At 42.9% G+C, this 25,203-nt stretch overlaps 1 protein-coding gene across 1 annotated transcript in view; it reads right to left on the reverse strand.

The window, feature by feature from the left end:
* Window positions 1–25,203, reverse strand: part of Neb (nebulin) — a 176,356-nt gene that overhangs the window by 35,655 nt on the left and 115,498 nt on the right. The window contains 24 exon segments of the mRNA XM_052722611.1: window positions 1,161–1,265; window positions 1,374–1,475; window positions 2,094–2,204; window positions 2,826–2,936; window positions 3,027–3,131; window positions 3,732–3,836; window positions 4,218–4,322; window positions 6,102–6,206; window positions 9,619–9,726; window positions 10,145–10,249; window positions 11,576–11,680; window positions 12,292–12,396; window positions 13,710–13,814; window positions 15,199–15,303; window positions 16,087–16,191; window positions 16,347–16,451; window positions 19,035–19,139; window positions 19,590–19,694; window positions 20,705–20,809; window positions 21,628–21,738; window positions 22,140–22,238; window positions 23,202–23,306; window positions 23,473–23,577; window positions 24,157–24,264. Of these exon segments, the coding sequence (XP_052578571.1) occupies window positions 1,161–1,265; window positions 1,374–1,475; window positions 2,094–2,204; window positions 2,826–2,936; window positions 3,027–3,131; window positions 3,732–3,836; window positions 4,218–4,322; window positions 6,102–6,206; window positions 9,619–9,726; window positions 10,145–10,249; window positions 11,576–11,680; window positions 12,292–12,396; window positions 13,710–13,814; window positions 15,199–15,303; window positions 16,087–16,191; window positions 16,347–16,451; window positions 19,035–19,139; window positions 19,590–19,694; window positions 20,705–20,809; window positions 21,628–21,738; window positions 22,140–22,238; window positions 23,202–23,306; window positions 23,473–23,577; window positions 24,157–24,264 (2,535 nt within the window).

The following is a 25,203-nucleotide window of genomic DNA, read 5'->3' on the forward strand; positions in this document are numbered from 1 at the left end:
CCAGGAAAGGCGCAAAGCTACACAGAGAAACCCTGTCTCGAAAAACCAAAAAAAAAAAAAAAAAAAAAAAAATCTGATGGCTTGCAATAAACTTGTCATAGTCTCAGTCTTGCTATGACCCCTCCAACCGACACCCAATTAAGATTCCTTTCCTATTGGCCCTGTCAGGTAACCTTGGCCCGGTAAGTAAGTACTGGCACTTACTAAAAAAATCATATTTATTTGTTTGCAGTCACCTGACCTTTTGTCTCAATAATTCCAACATGTTTTCCTATTTTGTAACTTGATATTATTAATTTATAATATCATGTTCGGTATTTCTGGAGGTCGGTACATACAACAATCACATAAATCCCAAAGCTATTTCTTCAAACAAGTAGTTGAAGATAATGTTCAGTGAAGAAGGTAAAGACAGGATTTCCAAAGTGGAGGAGAAAGAAGATACTCTTGACCTGTCCTTTGAGAGAGCTACTGTTAGACTTATAGCTCTCTGAGCTGAACTCTGAAAACTTGTGTAAATTGAAGGCATTGTAGAGAAATGAGGAAATATGTGGCAGTTGGCTTTGGGCAGCATATTTCTGAGTCTGTCTTCTCAATAATATAAAGTCTACTGAAATGAGGCATTCTCCCCAACACCCGGTGTATACCTTGATCAAACACTCATCATACCAGATTGTAGTTATTTAACTACAGAGACAAGACTCTGAAGACATTTGCTCACCCCTAGTCAGCGATGCCTAGCTGGGGCACTCAATAGCAGTGTGTTAAATGAAAGAATAAAGGTTCTTTTACACAGTTGGGTTTTAAAAGTTAGAGATTCATGACTGCTACACAGTACCAAGTCTCTCAGAGGTGCCCAGGTATAAGCAGACTTGGATATAAATCTTACTGCCTGGGAAAGAGTCCCCTTTGTCACATGAGAGCAGTTAAATACACAGGCAGCCAGATGCATACCTATCAATGGAGATGCGGAAGACTGGAAGGCCTAGCATGGTTAGCAGGAAATGAGTCAAGGTCCTCAGTACTTTTCAAAGTACTATACGTGCAACTTAAGAGCCCGTGTCCTTCTAGTTGTGGGTACTGTTCTTTCTGGGAACCACCTCTTACTGTACGGTTTTTAAAATCTCACTCTGGAGTCACTGCTTGCCGTTTCCCATTACCTGGCTGCTCAGCTTGGCTGCCTTCTTGGCCATCTCAATGTCTGGGCGGCCGAGCATACTTAACCCATGGCTGCCTTCTTTGCGGTGCTTGGCTCTGTACTCCACCTGGATCAGAGAAAACCGAAGTGGGTAGTGTGGTTGTGGTGGCATATACCTGTTTGTCTTGTTCACAGTAGACACTGGGTGCTGGGGACACTTTGATCACACTCTTACCTCACTGGCCTGTTTGGCTGCCTGGGTGGCCTTCTTGATGTCCGGCCGATCAGCCACTGTGGTGTAGTGTAGATTCTCTTTGGCATCCTTTTTATAAGCAACCTTTATTTGGGGGAAGGAAATGGTTACTTGAGGTACACGGAATCTTGAAACGTCCTCATTCAATACAAACAACACTTGTGTAAGTAAAAGCAAGCCAGTATCCACCACTGTACTTCTAAAATCACCAGCTAGAGAAATCACTAGAGCAGGAACATGCATTCATTAAGGGTCCACAGTCCCAAGTGATCCACTGGGATGAATCGAGATCCTAATTAGTCTTAACAATAAAAACCCAGAGTCAGATATCAAGGGTAAAAGCTGAAAGATCAGAGAAGCAGAACAGCAGCCACTAGAAACTTCTTACCTCTACGAATCTTTAGACAGAATGGGGACGAGATCCTGTCTCCACCTCCCTAGTGCTGGGATTAAAGGTGTGTACCACCACAGCCAGGCTCTATTTCTCTTTTAGTCTGGTTCAATCTCATGTAGCCCAGGTTGGCCTTGAACTCCTGATCTTCACGCTTCCTCCTCCCAAGTGCTGTGATTAAAGGTGTGTCCACTGCCTGGCCTCTATGGTTAACTAGTGGCTAGCTCCACCCTCTGATCTCCAGGCAAGCTTTATTTGTCAGAACACAAACACAATATCACACAACACTGGGATGCCGAGAAGGAACTTACATCACTCTGCTTCTTGGCCACTTCCATGGCATGCTTCACTTCCGGAGGCTCTTGCATGATGGAGTAGTTGGACTTCCCTTTCTCTTTGACAAACTTCTTTTTGTAATTTGTCTAAATGGCATCAGAATTACTCATGTGAGCAGAGGAAGGTGAGGGAAAGATTTATTTGAAGAATCTGAGAAATCTCCAGGAAAATCCATGGCTCCCCATCATGGTATCAGTTGGAACTTTGATCTCTGGGTCATATCTACTTCCTCCCTGTCTTTTCTCTATTGGAACCAACACCAGAACCATCCAGCAAGCTTTGGAGAACTGAATTCAAGCATATTAAGTGCTTACTCCTTTTTCTTACCTTTCAACTATATGAGTCATAGGCTCTAAGAGCACGATGCAGCGGGCAGAGATTACTGAGGTGCACAAGGAGATTTTAGCTCTCAAACTGTACAGTTGTTTAATGATAGCAGAGGCCTTCTTGATTGGCATTGCTCTCGCCCATTATTAACATTAGTTATGCCTTACACTGTTTGATGTACTAGGAAGCAAAGCCTCCATCTGCCACAACTACCACGATTGGAATACCGATACATTTTTAAAAACAAGAGTTTAGGATTCATATACGGGTACTCAGGTTAAGGGTGTGGATACATGAAAGAAATCATTTGTAAGCAAGAAGGTGTCAGTCTTTGACCTGATTCAAGGTTGCCATCAAGAGCTCTGTGGCTGGCCACTTACGTCACTGACGTGCTTGGTCACGGCCTTGACATGCACTGTGTCCCTGGTCTCTGGCAGTGTTGTGTATGAGCCCTGGGCCAGGTGCTTCTTAACATGGTCCTTGTACTTGTTCTGGGGGAATCCACAAAGAGCTTGTTAAGGACTCTGCGTGGGGCTTCAGCCTGAGACGGAAGTGAAGCATATGGGCTGTGGGTGGGTTACCTCAGACACCAGATTGCTGACAGTCTTTGCCAGGAGGATCTGTGGGGTGTCAGGCACAGCATGACATGTTCCTCTTTCCTTAACATGTTTCTCTTTGTATTTCAGCTGTGGGAGTAGAAAGCGGGGAGGCATTTCTTTACTTTCTTTGAAGATCTTGCACATTTTCAATCGGTCCCCAAACCCCTCAACAATATCTGAGAGAATAATACCGACTAGGCACACAATAAAGGATTTGATGCTCATTGAAAAAAAATTTTTTTCCTGACAACTTTCAAGTTGAGGTTTTAATAAGGATGAAAATTTCACAGTAAATCTTTGCCCTTAGTTCAAGCATTCTCAAATACGTCATTTGACACCCATCAGTCCTGGAAACACCATCTTTCTTCCAATACAGATGTGGAAAGTACATGGTAGGAAGAATAGGATCCTACAGAGAAGAAACTTAAGGTCTGGGACCAAATCCAGTCACATCTTCCAAGTCTTAGTCTGTGCCGTGTGAACTGCTAGCTTTAGTATAAGCCAAGAACAATCCTGGGCTCATCAGCACTTTTACAGGTGCCCCCCACCCCCAGCTTATCACTGATGCCACAAGTAAGCTCCTACAGAGAGGAATTCTGCCCTGTCCTGGATATATCTGGGGACTATTGCTGCAAAAGATGGCCTTGAGTCAGGATAGATAGACACTGTAGAAGACTGGATACTTACATCACTTTCTATTAAGGAGTTCCTGAGGGCGAGCACCATATCCTTATCATCAGTGACAGAAAGCTTGCAGCCCTTGAGAAACTCTCGGTCCAACTTATATTCAAACTATGATAGAAGAAAACAGAGGAAGCAGGTCATTTGATTAGACCAGAGAGGAGTCTGTAAAGGGAATAATCATTCCCAGAGTAAAGGGAGGGGCTTCCTGGCCTTTCACGGCTACCATATGCTGGATTCATCTCTTCTAGTCCAGGGGCCAGTGCCAGGACCAGGATTCAGCTCTCCCAGCCAACCCCTCTCAGGCTTCAGGTCTCTGAGCCCTCAGTGCCTGGGCCCAGTCATCAGAGAACAGGCTCAACAGCCAGGTTTGGTTCCTGAACTCGCTCCTCCCCTCAAATGTCCTTCTACTTGGACCTCCAACCAGCTGGGGCAAGTGCCCTGACAGTGCAGTGCGTATTAGAAACAACCACATGCTGCCCCCACTCTTACATCACTTTGCTGTAGGGATGACTTGGCAGCCTGGATGAAGTCAGGCCTGTCAGGCGTCCACTTCCAGTAGGCTTTGTTGGCTTCATATTGCTTCTTATAGTCTAGCTGTTTGCAATGTGACAGAGAGACAACACTCAGCCCGAGTTTACAGATACATGCAGTGCACAGGCGGACACTTGCAGTTTAACAGTCCACAAACCACAGCTCATAGAACCCTCAGGAAATTGTCTGTGCTCTATACAGCTTGTCAGCCACTCAGATCATCCATTGACACCCTTTGCCCCCAGATCAGTGCTAAAGCGTTGAAACACCTCCAGGTGAAATGATTCTATAATCTACCTTGACTGCCAGTCCACCCTCATCACCTTTAGAGTCAGGTACTTATTAACTTGTGAGTAAATTACGGGTATTTCTGTAAAGGTGGCCAGCATATGACAGAGACTACATAAACCACCACCCAGATCCCGCAGTGTCTATTTCACTATATTTCCTTCCCACATCTATTTCCCTCTTCATGGCCCGCTAACTCAGTGTGGTGGTTTGAAAGAAAATGGCCCCCAAAGAGAATGGCACTATTAGGAGCTGTGGCCTTGTTGGAGGAAGTGTGCCACTGTGGAGGCAGAGTTTGAGGTCTCATATATGCTCAAACTATGCCCAGTGAGACAGTTCACTTCCTGTTGACTTTGGACCAAGTTGTAAGGACTCTCAGCTACAGTACCACGTCTGCCCGCATGCTGCCTTGCTTCTGACCATGATGATAATGGACTAAACCTCTGAACTGTAAGCCAGCCACCCCAATTAAATGTTTTCCTTTATAAGAGTGGCCGTGGTCATGGTGTCTCTTCACAGCAATAGGAACCCTAACTAAGACAGTCATCCTTAAGACACCTGCCAGCTCCTATGACACCTTAGTTTACTGGCCCCAGTAAATGGATGCTTCTGGAATGAATGAGAATCAGATGGCTTGCTAAGGTTTCATGACACTCTTTTATATATTTTTAAGAGTTGGTGCCCATCTAATTCATGGAGCTGTATCTGTGGGTGAGACTTCGGGATGTGCCCGCTGAAGAGCTGCATCAATGCAGGGAAGAGCTACGCACGTGGAGGATCCAGACAGTGACCTGACGGCAGCTAGGAACTCTGTTTCCTCCTCCAGAAGCAGATACCAGAGCTTAGGCAAGAGGAGAGCATGGGCCAAAGAACAAAAGATGCAGAAGCACGTTGCAGAACGCAGCCTTCACTTCAGAATTAACTGCCAGGTTTTAGTTGCAGAACGCAGCCTTCACTTCAGAATTAACTGCCAGGTTTTAGTTGCTCACAAAGGCTAAGTAGAGGTTACATGTGACCTAGGTGAGGCCCCCTTGCTCTTCTTCATGCTCCTTCATGAAGAGTCATTGATGACTCGGTCTCCTGGAGCGGAGCTTTTCATCCGGATAGGCAGAGGTTCGTCTCATGAAGAGATGCAAAAGGCCACGCACTTGCTGAAGTGGATAAATCCCTACCGCGCTTGCCATAGTTCAAATGGCCAGCCGCAGCAATCTCCAACCCTCGTGTTGAGGCTGTACTGCCACTGTGAGGACAGGAGGGGCTGAGACCTTCAGCCCACCATGTGGTCACGAAGGCAGAGTCTCCAGGAACGCTGCTGCTCATGCTGCAGGAGTGTGCAGGTCATCTCTCTGTCTTTCCCCCTTGCTCTCCAGCCCTTCTGCTTCCCGCCATCGGCTAATGCAGCGAGAGGATGCCATGCCAGATACTCCTATCACACTTTTGACCTCCCTATCTCTAGAACTTAAATCAGCTTCTGTAAGTTACCCAGTCACAGGTATTCTGGGACAGCAGCAGAAAGAGACAAAGGTTGGCTTGTGGGGGAACTCTTGAACTTACATTGGTGTTGACTTTGTAGGCATCTTTGGCTGCTTTGATATGAACAGCATCTGGCTTGATGGTGCAGTTAGATTTATTTCTTTGGTAAACTTCCTTATATTTCAGCTATGAGAGGAAACAGTGACATGGTTAATTTTTTCCTAGGGAGTTAATTAAACATTTTAAAAACGAAGAAACCGCCGGGCGGTGGTGGCGCACGCCTTTAATCCCAGCACTCGGGAGGCAGAGCCAGGCGGATCTCTGTGAGTTTGAGGCCAGCCTGGGCTACCAAGTGAGTCCCAGGAAAGGCGCAAAGCTACACAGAGAAACCCTGTCTCAAAAAAAAAAAAAAAAAAAAAAAAAACAACGAAGAAACTATAACTGTGATGGTGGCACATGCTGCTTCCTAGGAGAGTCTTTCGTCAAACCCTGCTGTGGAGAGAAGATGCAGCTATGAGGAGATGGGTCTTCTTACTCAGACATGTCAGAACAGACTAAGCGTGGTCCGTAGTGTGGCCACAGGGTTTCCTCCTGCTGCTGGGGGCCAGAACCATGAGCGGGCAGCTCTCTGGGTGCACTTTACCTTCCTGCATCAGGAAAGCCTGGTGCAGACATTCTGAAAACTGCCCTCTAGGAGGCGTTTAGGCCTGCCCTCCTCTGTGTTCCCACAGTCCTTCCTGCTCTCTGGTCACAGCGTAGCTGTTTACCTGCCTAACTCTTTCTTACGCTGAACTCTTCAAAGCAAAGGTTCTGTACCAGTTACTGTCTCCTACTCAGTGAGCATCACATAAACACTCAAGGGGCAAATGGACTGAAAGGTCCTTTCATCCCAGTTGGGGGTCTAGAGCCGTACCTCCTGAGTTTTGGTAACTGGGTTGAATGGCAGAGGCCTAACAAGTAGTTCCTCTATCTAGAGCCTGGGACTTCTAGCGTCATCTATCTACTTTGTTTTTCCTAAGTTCGATGGTCCTAGGATGCAATCTGGTCATTTTCACTCGTTGTCGGGGAAGGATCCCAGATGCAACATGATTACGGTAGCATGAACTTCTCCAAGGCAAGGAACCGTAGTAGGACTTACTATATTTACCACAAGAACCATTGCATTCTGGGCTTGTCTATGGACCTACTGCATTAATCAAGACTTTAGGAGGAAATCCTAGAAATGAGTACCTTTCATCAGTGCCCAACCCCAGCACATTCTAACAAGCATTTGAAGAAATAGATACAGAAATGTCTCAATTTTCTGCAGGGAGTAAGCTGCTCCCATATGGGCTCAACCTGACAGATACTTATGATCATCTATGATTGTGTTTGTAACATCCAAACTTATTTGAACAGATTTCACATTGCAAAGATGCTCTTTACACATTTCCACCTTCTCAACCAATGTATTGAATATTCAAGTGTTTTTCATGGTGACTCATAGTCAACAGTATGGCAGATTTATTCATCTACCAATGCACTCCTGAGCACAGCAATAATCAAGGTTTGGGGTGTGGATTAGACACAGAACAGTTGCCTCAGCTTATGTATGTATACACACATACATACATGTATGTATATATGTGTGCATATATATGTATATATACACATACATATGCATGTATATATGTATATATGTATATATGTATGTGTGTGTATGTGTATGTGTGTGTGTGTGCCCAGAAGTGTACATAGCCAGAGTTATTTAAAACAGTGAATCTATGTGAGGCATATTGGTTCATGCCACTTGGGAGGCCAAGGCAGGGGAATCACTGTGAGTTCAAGGGCACGCTGGGCTAGAAAGTGAGCTTCAGGCCAGTCTGAGCTATAGAAAATTAAACATTTAAAAAATAATAAATAGTGAATCTTTTTTTTTTTCAACGAAAATGACAGTGGTTTCCAACTACAAAATCAAAGCAAATATCTGGCTTGGGTTTGGTTTTTATTTTTGAAACAGATCTTGTTATGTAGCCCTGCCTGGCCTTAAACTAGCAACGCTCCTGTCCAGCCTCCCAAATGCTAGCATACCCTACAGCCAAGTATCTCCCGAAATCCAGAGTGTGAGAACCTAAGGACGAGTTCGTTTTTCTCAGGGCAGATGAGGCTGATAGAGTGGTTTGGGCACTTGGGCCATGCTGCTCTTCTATCTTCACACTGGCCTCAGGGAGATCCCTTCCACATGCTGGCCTGCAATGTGGCTTTGCTGTTTGCTCATCCAGAGCTGGTGACCATTGCTTTATCACTTGCCACAGTTTGAATCTAGAGTGTCCCCAAAGTCTCATATGCTACCGTCTTGGTCCCCAGCCGCAGGTGTTTCTGAAGGTGGCCTCACCTCCTACAGTGTCTACTGCCCCCACACCGGCACTGTCTTCTGGCCATTGTAGCTGGTCCTCAGAGGGGACAGTGAGACCCCAGCTCCTTTCTCTTCCTCTTTTGTATCTCAGGCATGAAGAAGTCAGTAATTTTGCTCTGCTGTACCCCTCTGCCATGGGGTATGGCTTCACCCAGGCTCAAGGAAAGGGACCAATCAATCATAGAGTGGAAAGGCCCAACCATGAGTCAAAATAAAACTTTCTTTTCCTAAGGGAATTTATCTCAGTGACAGCAAGTGAACATATCTCTTGAATGTGTGTAGAAGATAAGGAGAAAATGATATCTGAGTTCTAGGAATGACTCCTGACTGGCCTTGAAGCTTCGGCTCTCTGCCTCCTGGAGCCCAGGGAGCACACTGCTAAAAGCCAGGCCGTGTGGAGAAGGTGCACTGAAGGGGCCTCGTTTACCCAGAAGCCAAATGACCATCAGCTGTCAGTTGTGCGAGTGCGGCTCTTTGGGGACTCAGCTTCACGTGGCTGTGCCCATCTCCATCCTAACTGCCATGACTGTTCCAGGGTCACCTTGGTCACCCACATCAGTTTTGCCTGCACTGTTTCCCAGAAAAAACCACTGATCCTTGGACATTGCTGTTTGCTGCTGCTGTCTGCCTTTGTTTTTGAGACAGGGCCTCACTATGTAGTTCTGGCTGGTGTAGAACTCACAGAGACCTGCCTACCTCTGCCTCTGGAGTGCTGGTGTCAAAGACGTGTGCCACCATGCCCCCGCAGACATTATCTCAAGATGAGCAGGCATATTCCTGGCTCTGGTGGAGTTGCCTTTGACCTTTGACCTGACCAATATCCACATCTCTCTCTGACCCAGACTGCAGGGATCTGCTTTGTCTTGCTGCCCCGGGCTAAGCTCTGTCACTAAGTTCTCTCCAACTGCAATTTGTCCCTCTGGATCTGCCTGCGCTTTTCCTTCACATTGATATGGTTCTCACATACTGGGACTGGGTCCTTAAATTCTGGGCCCAGCTGTGCCCCAGATGTCTGCCTATAGCATTTGGAACAGACCTACTTTCCTGTGTCCAGCCAACTCACAGAATCATAAGGAAAAATGGAGGATTGTTATTTCAGGCCATTAGGTTGCCAAGTGGCTTTTCCACAGTCAGAGCTTATGACCTGGAGTTTGCTACATCATATGGAAAGCCCAAGACAGTGGGGCTAACAAAGGTACTCACATCACTGACTTCATCTTTCACTTTGCGGACATGCAGCAGCATGGGTGTGTCGTGGATGGTGGTGTAGCCTCTGGGTCTGGCCTTGTTGTATTCCAGTTTATAAAGTATCTGGAGCAGATGGAAAAGCAGGAAGGTACGTTATGTTTCTCCATTTATAATTAAGATACAAAGGAAAGTGAATAGGAAGGAAAGACCATTCTATAAACTCAATAGATGTTTACAGCTGCTTACTGGGGCCTCTGCTTTTCCACTGGCATGCTCGCTGATTTGAATGACAAGTCTTCAGTGTGAAAGACAGCCCTGTGTGCGGCAGGCATGCAGCACCCTTGCCTCCCTCCCTGAGCGTAGTCTCTCAGACACTTGACAGTCTGCAATGGCCCCTACTTGGGCCAATGCTCCTGACCCCGAGAATGCAGGCGCTCTGCTTCTGTACTTACATCGCTAATGCTCCTGACCCTCTGCTTCTGTTCTTACATCACTAATGCTCCTGACCCTGAAAATGCAGGCGCTCTGCTTCTGTACTTACATCGCTGATTTGCTTGTTGACTTTTGTGGTGCGTAGGTGCTCTGGAGTGTCCACAACTGAGGTGAATTTGTCCTTGGACTTTTCATATTTTTTCCTGTATTTGATCTACATTGTGGAAGAATGGATCTGTTACTTTCAAGAACAAAGGTCTTAAAGAAATCTCGTGAAACACCAGAGTGCGTGCTGGCATCATGGTGGCTTCTGCTTTAAATCCTAACTGGAGATGTTTAATAAAGTTTGTATTTGATAGCAGTAGTGGAGTAGAGTGGACAGATATTTTCCAATCTATTGCTATACATGGAAGCAAACAGGCTCTCAGAGGTTAGGAGACTGAGCCCAAGGGCATGCGTAGAGTAAATCTCAGAGGAGGACTAAACCCTTCTCTGGACTGACAAGTATAATTTCACTCAAGCATTATTTATTGCATCTGCATCCTTCCATGCCCAAGTGAAACAGATGTTCGTTAAGATGAGTGTATATGATTTTTAAAGTATTTTATATTTATTTATTTATTCTTCTCTTATGTATTACATCCCAGCCACAGCCTCCCCTCCCTCCACTCCTCCCATTCTCCCCCACCTCCCCTCTCCCCAAGACCCAAAATGCATTTATTTTTGTAATTTCCAAGTCACCGTTTTCTGTTTGTTTTTCATGCACATAGCTGTTTTAAGCCGGACAGATACAGAGAACAGCAGACTTTCATGCACGTGATGCTGGTGATCTATCAAGGCCAAGGACATTTAGGGTGGGAATGTATCCTCTTTTTTTAATATGTTGATTTGATCAGCAAACTAAAACAACAAAGCAAGGTGATAATACAAAAGATTGGCTAAAGCCTTTTCGGTTTGGGCTCAAAGACTGGCATTTCATTAATGTTCTCACTGGTACTCAACAATGCCGCCTTTCCCTTCCAGCCTCTGATGGAAAGGTGGCAGCATGCTCAGTGGACCTTGTGGGATGGCAATATTATCAACATGAAGATGGACCAGGTCCAGAGGCAGCATGGCTAGCCTCAGCTCTCGGAAACAACACAGTTACAGTGAGAACTTAGCAACAGTAATTAGACAAAAACATTAAATATCTAGACCTTTAAAGGCTATTAATCTACTAATTAATCTACCCCTCAATTTCTAAGGAGACTGTCTCTTGAAGCAAACACTAAAAAATATAAGTTCATGTTGTACCAATTTGAAAGGAAAATGTGTGAAGGAGACTCAGCCGATCTGGAGGATTTCTAAGCATTAGCTGTGCAGATGATGGCTGCCCAGGACATCAGGCCATCGTCAGATTTCATTTCTAAGGAATGAATATTCCTATGATTTACCATGAGAAAGCAGCACAGGCAGGGGTCAGGAGAGGAAGCCAAAGAAAGCAGGAAAAGGGATGCACTGAAGGTCTAAACCTGCTTCTTCACACCCTGTCGGACATTACCTGGCTCCACATATGTGTATTGTAGAGAGCAGTCAACATATCTGGACGCAGAATTTCATTACATCCTTGTTTCAGAAGCATCTTGGCACTAGATTTATATTTCCTCTGTCCATGCAAAGAGCAGGGAAGCACAAAAGAGACTTATGGAGACAGAAAGGACGTGGCTCTATATCCCAGTCACCTCTGAGTGAAGAGATGTAGGCTTACCATGCTTTGTGTACTCACAGAGCTGTGCAGTGAAGACCCTATGTGCTATGCAAGGAGCGTGGCTGAAATATTTATCCTTGACCATCCATAGTCCTTGTGAATGGGGAGGACAAAGGTAGCAACGTGCATGTTACCACCCAGACAGCCTTAAGGGGATGTCATCATCAGAACGGTAAAATATAGGAGGGATTTCTGTCTTTTTGTTTTTACAGCTCAGTTTGTAGTTTGCAGCAGCTGTTTACAAACAGGCTCTGCGGGAGAATAAAATGGGGAGAGAGGGCCCGGCTTCTGTTTCCCCTTCACCACAGCACAAGTGAGGACACAGAGCGTTGACTGGCACACCCAAACAGCTCTCGGGCTCTTTGGGTGGCTAGACAGATATTTTGAAACAGAACAGCCCAATATCATAGGCAGAACCTATGACATCCTTGCAGCAGACAGGACGACACCTTGTGAGAATTCCGAGCACAGTTCTGCCTGGGCTGCGCTGCCAGCCTCAGTCACAGTACCTGGCTGATCTGGTCGCCTGCGGTCTTAGCCAGCAGATGTCTAGGCTCATCGACTACCAGGTGGTATTTATCTTTCCGCTGCTCATAATCAGCTCTGTATTTTTTCTGCTCAAACATCATATTAAATTATAGCAAGAATATGACATCAAGGGTACACAGTAATATCTCAATCAAAGCACTCCAGAGAGGTAGAAACCTGTCATTTTTAGCACTGAGTCCCTCTGTCTCCAATGACGATGTTTAACTGTTCATACAGGGAGTAAGAAAGACCGAGAAGATAGATTGCCCGGAGAGAAGCTGCAGCCTGGGAGAGAGCAACCTCTGAAACTAACTAGGGTACCTTATGCCCAAAGGTCTCCATCTTTTCATATGACACGTTATTAATGTCAGGCTTTCTGACATCTTACTTTATATTTAAAATGAGGTGCTGATAATCTATGAGTTTAACATATAAGGGAGTGAATTCAAAAGAATTCTAAAGTATAACTAACACTATACAAAAGTATCACTAACTATACTAACCCAAAAGTATAACTCAGTACAAGTATTCAAGCACAGTTGCCATCATTCTGTAGAACTAATTTACTTGATGATTTAAAAGACCTGGAAATTCTTTATGAAATAGAAAAACAACATATATCAAGACTGCCCTAGGAAGTTGCTGATGGTACTTTTTCAGAGTTGAAATGAAAAAAATTAAACAAAAATAATTGAAATCAAAGCTCATTCATGTAAATGTACCACTGGCTACATTCTTATTATTAGCTCTTTTACTAATTTTCTAACATGTTTGAACTTATGCAAATCCATGGATTATCTGAAAGCAGAAAAGTAAAATTTTTGTTATGAAAACATCCAAACATTATAATATTCCCCAAATAAAACTCACAGCTTGCTTATTTCAACTTGCTAAAATTATATTCAAGTTAGATCATTGCAAAATGGCTATAGGGAAGAATGAGTGGCATGTAAAGGGGGGTGTAAATAGTCCTCCTGTGCATTCAATTCTATGGGAGTAACAATAATACATGTCAATGCGTGATTCATACAACTATTCCCATTGTGGAGGTCAGGGGGTTCTAACCACTTCCATTTTGGTGCCTTTGTGGGACTACTGAATCAAGCTGGAACTTCTAAGTCTCCCAGCTCTCCACAGTTTAAAGGCATTTAGCTGATAGTCCACAAAACCCTCCCTCCTTTCTCTGGCACCGCAGGGCTGTGCTGAAGAGGTGAAACTAGTCATAGGCTTAGTCAGGGTTTTAGCAGAACCTACCAGATAGTGACATTTTATAGTCTTACAGGGAGTGAACATTCAGCACAGATTTCCTGTCATGCTATATATTAGATTTTAATGAAATAGCCCTGAAGATTTCTCAAGAGAACTGAATAGGCTTCTTAATCCACTTAGCAGTACGTACCTCATTCATCAATTGAGTTGCATACTTGAAATGCCTGTTAATTGGACAGTCAGCAACATACTTGAAATTTGACTTTGTTCTTTCAAATACTTCTTTATACTTATACTGGGGGGAAAGAACATAATTATTTGATTGCATATCCAATCTTAAGGATGAGTAATGATCTTTAGCTTATAATATAATGATGTATTCATAGAGCTAACAGGTCTTTATGGAGTTTTTTCTTACCTCCTGAGGTAGAATTCTAAAGTACTAAAAAAATTTCTAAATTGAAAAGTAGAAGGGACTGATGTCTTGAAAATAGTCCAAAATACATAGTATAAACCACCCATTAGACCAGTGGTTCTCAACTTTCCCAATGCTGCGACCCTTTAATACAGCTCCTCATGCTGTGGTGATCCCCAACAATAAAATTATTTTTGTTGCTGCTTCATAACTGTAAGTTTGCTACTGTTATGAATCACAATATAAATATCTGTGTTTTTCTATGGTCTTAGGTGACCACGGTGAAAGGATCATTTGACCCCCAAAGGTGTCACAACTCACAGGTTCAGAACCACTGCATGGGATGGTTACCAAATACAAATTTAATGCTGAGCAAAGAGCTAAAGCCTTTCTTCTCTATTTTGGTATATTATGATGATGTACTTTAAGGTATTTTGATGTGCCACATGAAAGCAGATTTTAGTCCATTAGGTAGACTATAGTTTTCTGGCAACTATTCAGATAATTACAATCTTATAGACTTAGTTACCCTGCGATCTATTTTTAAACAGTTCTACAAATTAAGCATAGCTTTAACAATTTTAAATAATTACAACAGAGAAAATAGGTATTATTGTAAATGTGACCCCCCAAGTCTATTTTAAGATATCTACTGTCTGGAATGTATCAGAAGTCGGCTGATTCTTATTTTATATTAAAAGCAAACTCAACTGCTGTACTTCGTAAATAGGAAAATGAGGCTCTAAAAACTTGATTTATATCATGTATCATGTTGTTTATAGGCTAAAATAACCATGCTTGAGTTGGGTGAATCATCCACATACATTAATGAGAGGGAACTCAGGAATAGTGATGAGTAGCTGTACTAGATAATTTTTCATCAAATTCAAATAAACTACAATTAATGAGGTCAGCACTAAAGAAATCTCTAGCCAGACATGATTGTATATTCCTTTAATACTAGCACTTGGAGAGGCAGAGGCAACCAGAACTCTGTGAGTTCAAGGCCAACCTAATCTACACATAATGAGTTCTAGGCCAGTTCTGCTACATAGTAAGACCCTGTCAAAAAACAAAACAAAACAAAATTGAAAATCTCTAAAGAGAGTGAAGAGTTCAGCATAGGGTTTAGTTTCAGGGTCTAGAAATAAGGACAGGGATGAAGCTACAAAAGGCTGGTTTCCCCAATCTTCTTCTCTTGGGCTGGGTTTCCAGTTAACGGATGAAGCCGTTCTCCTTGAGAAGACAGAGAAGACAGACATACCTTGCTGTAGAGAGTCTTGTTCTGTCCAGCTAGTGTCAAGTCAGGGGTGTCATAGGCATAGCAACCAATGCCTTTGAGCCAGGTCAAATCTTCTTTATATTTTACCTGACAGAAGAGGAATACCCAAGAGTTTTAATAATTCATCTCCAAGTAGTTTTAGGTTAGGAGCCATCTAAGTGAACAAACTGGAAACTCTGATCCCCAAGGTATGTCAACTAATGAAGATTTAAAAGAGTCTATATTATTTAAATAAATTTTTAGAATTCTTGATTTCTTCTTGTGATTTATGATATTTAGAAATTTTCACTTTTACTATTAATTCAAATCAACTGTAACCACTGTATCTTTCTATAGGGAATATCATGGGCTTGGCAGCTGCACTTTCACACAGACAGTTAAAACCTCTCTCTAAATGGGCACTGCTTTCTCTCACAACCTCTTCAAAGGATCCCAGATAGGCGTGAACTATATTGCTTTGAGTCCTAGAGGAAAACAGAGGGTCATAAATTTGAATATACTTTTTCCTCTTCTAAGCTCAGACTTACTCACTTAGTAATTGAATTTTATGACTTGAATAACCATACACAAGATCTAAAAATCTATGGAAGTGGGTAGATGGCTCAGTAGGTAAAGGTCCATGCCACTAAGTTTGATCTTCAGAAGCCTAATGGTAGAGTGAGAGAACCAAGTCCCACAAGCTGTTCTTTGACCACAACACAGTCACCATATCTCATGCACCGTGGCATGTGATACCTACTCCCCACCCCTGAAAAAAATGGGATTGTCCTCTAGACCATTGTTTCACCAGTTTTTATGCTATGCAATCGTTGACCTCACAGCTCACGTGGGAATATGAGTTTCTGTGTGAAAAGTGAAGGTGACACTCACGTCACTGACGGCATCCGTGACTGCCCGGTGGTGGAAGTGTTCAGGCCGATCAGGAATGGAGCTCCAGATTCCCAGCTGGTTCATGTAGTTCTCCTTGTATTTCACCTGTTGTAAAAATGCAAAGGCAGCTATAAAGTCGGCTCAAAGTTAATGTAAAGCACATCTCTCTGGAGTTTTCAGAAAAGGGAGACTGCTTTTAGAAAAAAAAAATGGTGGTAGGTTCCAGAGCTCATTTGAAGTCGTCCTATCCAGGGACATACTTTACTGATGTCGTCTGTGACTTTGCGATGATACACAATGTCCAGGGCGTCCTTCACGGTGTGATATTTCCCTTTAGTCTTTTGAAATGTCTCTTTGTAGCGAAGCTGTTAAGAGAGAATACAACACCGGTCATGAAGATTAAATTCAAATTGAATTCAGTTCTGCTACGCTCTAACTCTCTTGAGTTTCTCTCTTAGATTTTCCCCATGAATCAATGTAGGGAAAAGTTTGAAAGGTCATTCCAGATGTTGGAAGAGAAAAAGATACAAAGGAAAACTTGATAATCCAAAAAAATATATGGATTGATAAAATAATAATGAACGGATCATGGTTCATTGGTTGCGGCAAATGTCTGACAGTAGTTGTTAGTGATGGGGAAACCTTGTGGGCCATGTCAGAATTCTCTGTATGTATGGTCTTTGCTGTTTTTCTTTCAGTCTAGTACTACTTAACATAAGAAAGAAATGTATGTAAATGTTAAAGAATTCTATTTTGGGGGAAAGATGAAAACAACAAAGACCACAGCCTTGCTAAGACATACTAATGTACATGGGTGGAGGGAGAGATTCGGCTCCCACCTCCAGCTGTTAAAAATGACTTTTGCACTAAGCAATCTTGAAATTTCATTTGATTATGACTGCTATCTTTGTAGCACGATCACTCTACTTGTTACATCTACGTAAGACACATGCATCTGTCTGCTTTCAACCCTGGGCAGGTATTCTCTTTTTGGATAACAGACCAAGCGCATAGTGAAAGACATCTTTTCTGAAATACTTTGTACTTTACATGGGTGATGCTAGAAAATTACTTGTGGGGTCAGCCATGGCTGATACATTAAAAATTAACACCAGATAACACCCTTGCTGCACGGGATGATTTTAAAGATTAAGGAATTGGTGCTGTTTTAAAGGTAAAGAATTTGAAAATTGGCATAAGGGAAGCTCTGGGACATAGTCAGACCCTGGGAGTGATTTCAGTGTGTGGCCACCCCCATACAAAGAAAATTAAATTTGACACAAATTAATATTGAGCAGTATTGGTCAGAGTGACTCCAACAGATACTCCTAGTACTCTGGAGGGACTGTTGTGAGTTTGAGGCCAACCTGGGCTACACAGTGAATGGTAGGCCACCCTCAGTTACAAACTAAAAGCCTATCTCCAAAACAAAACAAAACAAAATGGGGGCCAAGTGGTGGTGACGCATGCCTTTAATCCCAGCACCCGGGAGGCAGAGGCAGGCGGACCTCTGTGAGTTCGAGGCCAGCCTGGGCTACAGAGTGAGTTCCAGGAAAGGTGTCAAAGCTACACAGAGAAACTCTGTCTCGAAAAACCAAAAAAACAAAACAAAACAACCCCCCCCCAAAAAACAAAACAAAACAAAAAATGGGGAAAATTCAGTAGTAACCTTGAATGATAAAGACAGGGGATGTCACACAAAGGCTGAAATGGTCCTGAAGGACAGATTTTAAGGAGAGTCTATGGTTTTCTCATCTTGTATTTTAGGTGTGTGGTGATATATTGTGTACCCTAATGAACTTGCCTGAGGATCAGAGGACAGAGCCAGCCACTAGATTAAACATAGAGGTCAGGCAGTGGTGGCACACACCTTTAATCCCAGCACTTGAGATCTCGTGCCTTTGCTTGGGAAGCATACACACCTTTAATCCCAGGAAGTAATATGGCAGGGCAGAGAAAGGTATATAAGGCATGAGGAAACAGGAACTCACTCTTTATAGGCTGAGGATTTTGTAGAGGTAAGAACCAGTGGCTGAGTGTTCCGCTTCTCAGATCTTTCAGCTTTTACCCTGACATCTGGCTCTGGGATTTTTATTAAAAAACCAACGAGATTTGAACAACATAAGTGCTAACTAGAATTGTCTCTTTGCTACTAATTCCCTTATGTGGCCATGAACTCCAGAGTTATACTATGGACATGTGGTACTAGCTGGGGCTTTTGGCTGAGTGCAAATCTTAAGTTGTCCAACCCACTAAGGGGTATTAGATATAGCAAATCTGCAGTTGAGTTCTAAGACACAAAGCCAGGAGGAGCTGGCCACCTCCTTCAAGTGGACAAGGTATACTTGTTACCAGTTAAAGGCAGACTTGTCCCTGAACAGGTGATGTGGACAATGAAAGTCACTCTCTGATTCTAGCTTCTGTGTTCACATGTCCTGGCACTTATACACTATATTAGGTAATTAAGAGACAGAAGAGAAGACTTTCTAAGCTTTGACAAGTTGTGTAATAGACACATTATTCACATTTTCTTGTGTAATCTTACTTCATTACCACATTTCTCATCCCATTTCACATATAAGAAAAATTAGACAAATTATATAGAATTGAAGAGCAGGCAACTGAGTTGAATATATGTTTGCCTGCATCCAAGACCATGATTTTATGTCTAAGTAAATTAGTTATCAGGTATCTCTAGGATGCCACCCAAGAACTACAAAGAAGGGTCATATTGTTGCCCAGGAGATAACGAATAGCTTGCAACACTCAACACAGTTCTTAGCTACTTGGCTAAGAACTTGGTACTGTGTGAGTGTGTGTTCTTTCCTGATCCATGCTGTGGGCAATGGCTTTGAGCTATGGCTGTGACAGAACAGTTTGTGTTGCTTAGATCACCACAGCTGTCCCTGTCACAGCAGGAGAAAGAGAGAGAGAGAAGGGATGCTCACATCACTGGCATTCCAGTAAGCCCTTTTGGCTCTGATGAGGATCGGCGTATCTGCAACTGGTGTATACTTGTCCTTCATCTTCTCATATTGAATCTTGTACTTTTTCTAAGGTATAAAAATAGAAGAGAAAGACAATTAAGTTCCAATTTTATTATAATTACTGGTGTGTGTGTGTGTGTGTGTGTGTGTGTGTGTGTGTGTGTGTGTGTGTGTGTGACACATGCATGGAGGTTTGAGGATAACTTTGTGGAGTTGGTTCTCTATCCATTTTCATGTGGGTTCTGGACATTGAACTCAGGCTGTTTGTACTGCAAGTACTTTACCTGCAGAGCTATGGGACCAGCCCAAGTTTGTGTTTTAACCCTCCCCAGTTTACACCCAAATCACAGATCTGAGGGAAAGGCACAGCATATCTCATTCTTAGAGTACAGCTTCTGTATTTGAGTGATGCTGAGCACACTTTGTAGTGATAAAATTCCCATCAGAAATAGCAGGTGAAGTCTTTGGAAGCATTTCTTAGCAAACTGGTACATTGGTATGGAATCCCCATCTTACCTCGCTGACCATGTCCTTCACATCTTTAGCATGTTGCAAAGCCGTGGTCTGGTTTCCAGCATGGTGATGGGGTCTCTCTTTAGTGGCAAGCTCAACATAGAGATACTAGGTAATAAGAGAACAGGGAAGGGTCAGAGATGAAGCTTCATCTGTCCTCTTAATTTTGAGTCTTTATTTATGTGTGTTTGGTTGCTTGAGGTTGTTGTTGGGGTATGTGTTTGTGAATGTTTCTCTGTATGTGACATTTGAAAACACACATCCACAAACCAGTTGACTAACAGTCCTTCTGTTGGGTATGGTCCAGTATAAAGCCATGTGATAAAGAATGCTGAGAGAAAACTAGGAGGATTCTGGAAGATCGATCCTTCAGCATGCTTTCTGCCTAGCTTTGCCTGCATGTGTGACATAGAGTTTCATTTGTCTGTGGATAACAGACACATTCTCCAAGTGATCAAACAATCACTATTTACTGCTGTGGGATGTTCTGTATGGCAAATGTGTTGCTCTGATTGGTTAGTAAATAAAACACTGATTGGCCAGTAGTCAGGCAGGAGGAAGTATAGGCAGGACAAGGAGGAGAATAATTCTGGGAAGTGGAAGGCTGAGAGAGAGATACTGCCAGCCACCGCCATGACTAGTAGCATGTGAAGATGCCGGTAAGCCACGAGCCACGTGGCAAGGTATAGATTTATAGAAATGGATTAATTTAAGATATAAGAACAGTTAGCAAGAAGCCTGCCACGGGCCATACAGTTTGTAAGCAATATAAATCTCTGTGTTTACTTGGTTGGGTCTGAGTGGCTGTGGGACTGGCAGGTGGCAGAGATTTATCCTGACTGTGGGCCAGGCAGGAAAACTCTAGCTACAATTTACTACTTAGAGCCCATGACTAATCATTGAGGACAAAATTAGACAGCCCTTTGCAAAGACGACATGACATCCTTTGCCTGTGAATACGTGAGTGTAATTATGATGGTCCTGAAGAAAACTGCAATGTTAGTATACACAGGCTACACCAAAGACAACCAAATATGTCAGCTACCAGCCCAGGAAGGGCAAGTAGACATCACTGCCGCATGGTAGGCTAATCAACTTTCATTAACAGCAGGCTGTACCTGACTCTGAAGCTTCTGTCCTCGCTTGGCTCTTAGGAGGTCAGGAGTATCAGGAACTGACGTGAAGATGGATTTCTGCTTCTTGCCTGCAGCTCTGTACACCAGCTAGATGCAAAACAAGTCATCACTGTCATGTCTGCTTTGCTGGCACAGCCAGTGCTCTGTAGCTGCCCTGACTGCTTACTCATGGGTAAGGCAGGCGACCTACTACTACTGCACCAGGCTAAATCCTTCTAAACCAGTGGTTCTCAACCTTCCGAATGCTTCAACCCTTTAATACAGTTCCTCATGTTGTGGTGACCCCCAACCATAAAATTATTTTCATTGCTGCCTCATAACTGCAATTTTGCTGCTCTTATGAATTGTAATGTAAATATCTGTGTTTTCCAATGGTCTTAGGTGACCCTTATGAAAGGGTCATTCGACCCCTAAGTTAAGAACCACTGATCTAAACTGATGGTTTATGATTATTTGTCTCCAGAACCTTGCTTCCCTCCTCCCCACTGCATCAACACAGCAGATGTTATCAAGCCTTCCAAGAGTCAATTATCCTGCTGCTAGAGTTTTGGTCCCACACTCAAGACAGAAAAACTTGAGTTAACTTCAGTTTGCAGACAATTGTTGAGGACAAAGACCATCTATACTTTGAAATCATGCCAACTCTCTCCTTTGCCTTAGTTGTAGAAGGGCAAATATTAATGCCTTTTCTACAAAAAGAGAAAAATAAATAAATAAATTGAGCCAATGGGAAGTCAACTGATTTATAGAGACATTGGGCCACTCTGCAGTCACGGGCAGAAGGGACATCTTTTCCTGTCGTCATTGAATATCAACCATCATAGACAAGAACTAAGACTCTTCTGAGTAGCTCAGTCCAGCTGGCCTGTTTGCCTCTCAGGTAGTGACAGGTGACGCATCCTTACCTCACTCAGATGGGTCTTCAGCTCCTGTACTTTTCTGTATTCTGGGGTGTCAAGCACCACCTTGTACTTGTCCCGCATCTTCCTGGCGTTATCAGTGTACAGGTAATTCGACTTAGAAGAAGAAAACCAGAAACACAAATTGATTAGTTATTTAAGGGACTGCATGTCATGTCTTTCAAATGGCTGGCATATGCAAACTGAGCAGGCTGTGAATGTGTCCTGGGATACTAAGAATCCCAATTATGTCCACCCTCTGTCCCCCCACTCGATCCCCCACCTTAGTCTTCCTAGACAAGAACAAAACAACTATCAAATAACTAAGTTCATTACCTTTATAACAGGCATGGATCACCATAAGTAAATCATGATCTACTTAAGTGGATTGATGGCAAACTTCTCTTAAAAGTAGATGTAGGCTAAGATTCTGTCTGCTCTTCCCTTCACTGGAAACTAGCAATGGGGTGCATGATAGTTGTGTGGGGAAGCTGTGTACTGTGAAGGTGTGTCCTCACCCAGAGTTTCCTTAGGTGCCGGGAGCGGACCATGTCAGGAGTGTCATACAGGAAGCAGCCAAGTCCCTTCAAGATCTGCAAGTCCTCTTTGTATTTAATCTGCGGGGCAAACATAGACAGCTGGTTGTGAGTCAATGTAAATACAGAACAGAAACACAGGACAGCCACACTTCTTTATCAGTACATAGTAGCTCTCCTTTTCACAGTTTTGCTTTCTGTGATTTCTGTTTTCTGTAATGAAAAAATATGAAATGGAATATTCCAGAAAAAAAGCAGTTTTTACATTTTAAATATCTTTTATCTTAGCATATTGTTATGTTAATTCTGCTGTATTATTAGTTGCTAAGCTTAATGTCTTGTGCCTGATTCACAAATTAAACTTTATCCAGAGTATGTATTAATGACAGTATAGTCATGGTTTGGTACTGTCCATGGTCTGATGGATCCACTGCAGGGGGGAGGTGTCTATGGAAGGTATCCTCCACAAATAAGGGGGAGCACTGTAGTTTTCATCTTGACTCAACTTGTATACCTTATGATCTTACTCTGCCTGCATTCCAACCATAGTTAAGTCTCTAACCCTGAGCTGAGGGGAGGGCACTAGCATTGTGTTATCCTATCAAGGGAAAAACTCACACAGTCAAGGGGTTGGCCCACCAGGGAAAGGAGATATCCAAGGAGTTCTTCTTCTTCTTTTAATGGCAATAGGAAGATGCTAAGAGGGAGTGCCACCAGGACCAGGAGGAGATAGAAACCTAATATGACCTGGGATGCAGGGCACTTGAACGGTAGGAATCGGTGAAGATCTTATGCTGATGTAGAATGGCGATCACTGAGTGAGCAAGCATGGTGGCATCCCTGTTCCTATACTGGTTTTCTCATGACTTTTCCTGTGACTGGAGAACTGTAGGAGTTCCTTCACAATTTTACCTCCAAACTGTACAATCAGTTAAGAAATAAGCAATGGAAAAGGCTTTTCAAAGCCCTCTGAGTGTCTTAAATGCTGAAAGCAAGGCTACTTCTTGGTAGGACTACTTTAGAAAGAGCCTACAAGATGCTTACGTCACTGGTGATGTCTCCAACGTAGCGACAGTGCAACACTTGGGGTGTGTATGGCAGCGAGATCATGTGGCCCTGCATCTTGAAGAAGTCTGATTTGTAGATCAACTAAAGGAAGAAAAGAAATAACAGAATCTCACATTAGAGAGCAAACCGCCAGCATTTCTCCCTGGGTGATGGCCTGTCTGCTCCCCAGTATTCTCCCTGGGTGATGGCCTGTCTGCTCCCCAGTATTATCCCTGGGTGATGGCCTGTCTGTTCCCATCGTTCTCACCTCACTGACAGCTTCTTGTGTCTTCTTGACTTGGCGGATTTCGGGTGTGTCTGGAGTTGTGTGTATCTTGTCTTTTAGTTTATGGTACAGTTCTCGATACAGTCTCTGCAGCAAAGGAGAAACCATGCTAGGTGTTTAGGGCAGGAACACAAGGGCATCTACTGACTGACAAACAATTGAATACTTTACACAAAGAACCAAGAGAGGAAATTCTGGGACTATAAAATGATTTAAGGTTAGAATAAGAGAAAATGCTTATTTCATTTTGGTGAAGAATTCTAAGTGCAAAGTGGTCGATATTCCATGAAATGGTTGTTTGGTAGGGCAGATGTACAAATACAGCTGACAGAAATCAGTCAGGGTTGTAAGTCAGACAAAAATATAATCTAATGGAAGATTTAGCACAAATATCAAAACAAATTATTTCTCTAGAAAAAAATTCATGGAATTTTTGAACCAAGTCTGTATGACAAGGAACACAAATATCAAAACAAATTATTTCTTTTAAAAAAGACTTCATTATAGTCTATGGAACCAAGTCTCCTTGACGAGGGATACAAGAATCAAAACAGAGTCTTCATACTGTCTTCTAGTCTGTAAGCTTACAGATGAAACACAAGAAATTCTTAGTGCATTTGAAATAAAGGCATAATTTTAAACTCAGAGAATGAGTGTTCACGATACCTCACTAGTAACGTTGTTGACTCTCCGGACATGGACAAATGGCACATCCTTGGGTCCAAGTGTGTACCCATTTGCCTTGATGTGTTCATAGGCTTCTTTGTATTTGAACTGAGAAAACAAAATCAGACTGAGATCAGTGACAGCTACACAAAGAATTGTACTGTGTTTTGCAACTAGAAAAGAGATTGTGCCTTGATTGGAAATTCATTCTCTAAGCATCAAGAGTAAGAACTAGTCATAATTTAAATAAAAGTGACATAAAGTAGATGTTATTTCTATCATTCCTGTGTGTGTATGTGCATGATGTGTGCCTGTGGGTACAGGTGCATGCGGATGGCATGCATGTGGAGGTCAGAGGGCCACTTTCTGGAATCTGTTCCCTCCTTCCACCGTGGGCTCTGGGGGTCAAATCTGGTGTCAGGTTTGCATGGCACACTTTTTACCCTCTGAGCTATCTCACTGGCCTCAGTGACACAATTTTAATGTTGTCTTAAGCTTTGAAAGTTATTAGTTGAATGATAAAGACATGTCTGGAAAGGTTAAATAATTCCCTTTACCAGGTGAAATCTCTTTGTAGGAAGTGAGGCAAAATGCAAGAAAAATTTATTATTTTAGTCTCAAAGAGGCTTAAAGATTGGGAAATATAAAACAGACCAAGATGATAATTTTAATATTGATATTGATGAATGACCTATAGATTGATTTATAAAAATATCAAGTTTGATGCTTAAATCTGTTAATGTCTGCTTTGGAAGTGCATTATTGGGCCATGTTGGCACTGTGTCATCACCACGGTTGAATTCAGGACTCTGAAGATGAGCATCAATGAGAGAGAGAGAGGGAGGGAGGGAGAGAGAGAGAGAGAGAGAGAGAGAGAGAGAGAGAGAGAGAGAGAAAGAGAGAGAGATGAGTCTTGGTCTCCAGCCAATGGCTGGCTCATGGTACAACTTTTCTAAGAATTACCCCTGGAGTACATGTCTCAGGTCCTACGCTGGCACTTACGAAACCCAGGAAAGGGAAGTGCCAGAGCTAACCTGTGGCAAGTTA

This window comes from Peromyscus californicus, unplaced genomic scaffold (assembly GCF_007827085.1).
Source record: "Peromyscus californicus insignis strain IS unplaced genomic scaffold, ASM782708v3 Scaffold_7__1_contigs__length_154581171, whole genome shotgun sequence".
NCBI lineage: Eukaryota > Metazoa > Chordata > Mammalia > Rodentia > Cricetidae > Peromyscus > Peromyscus californicus.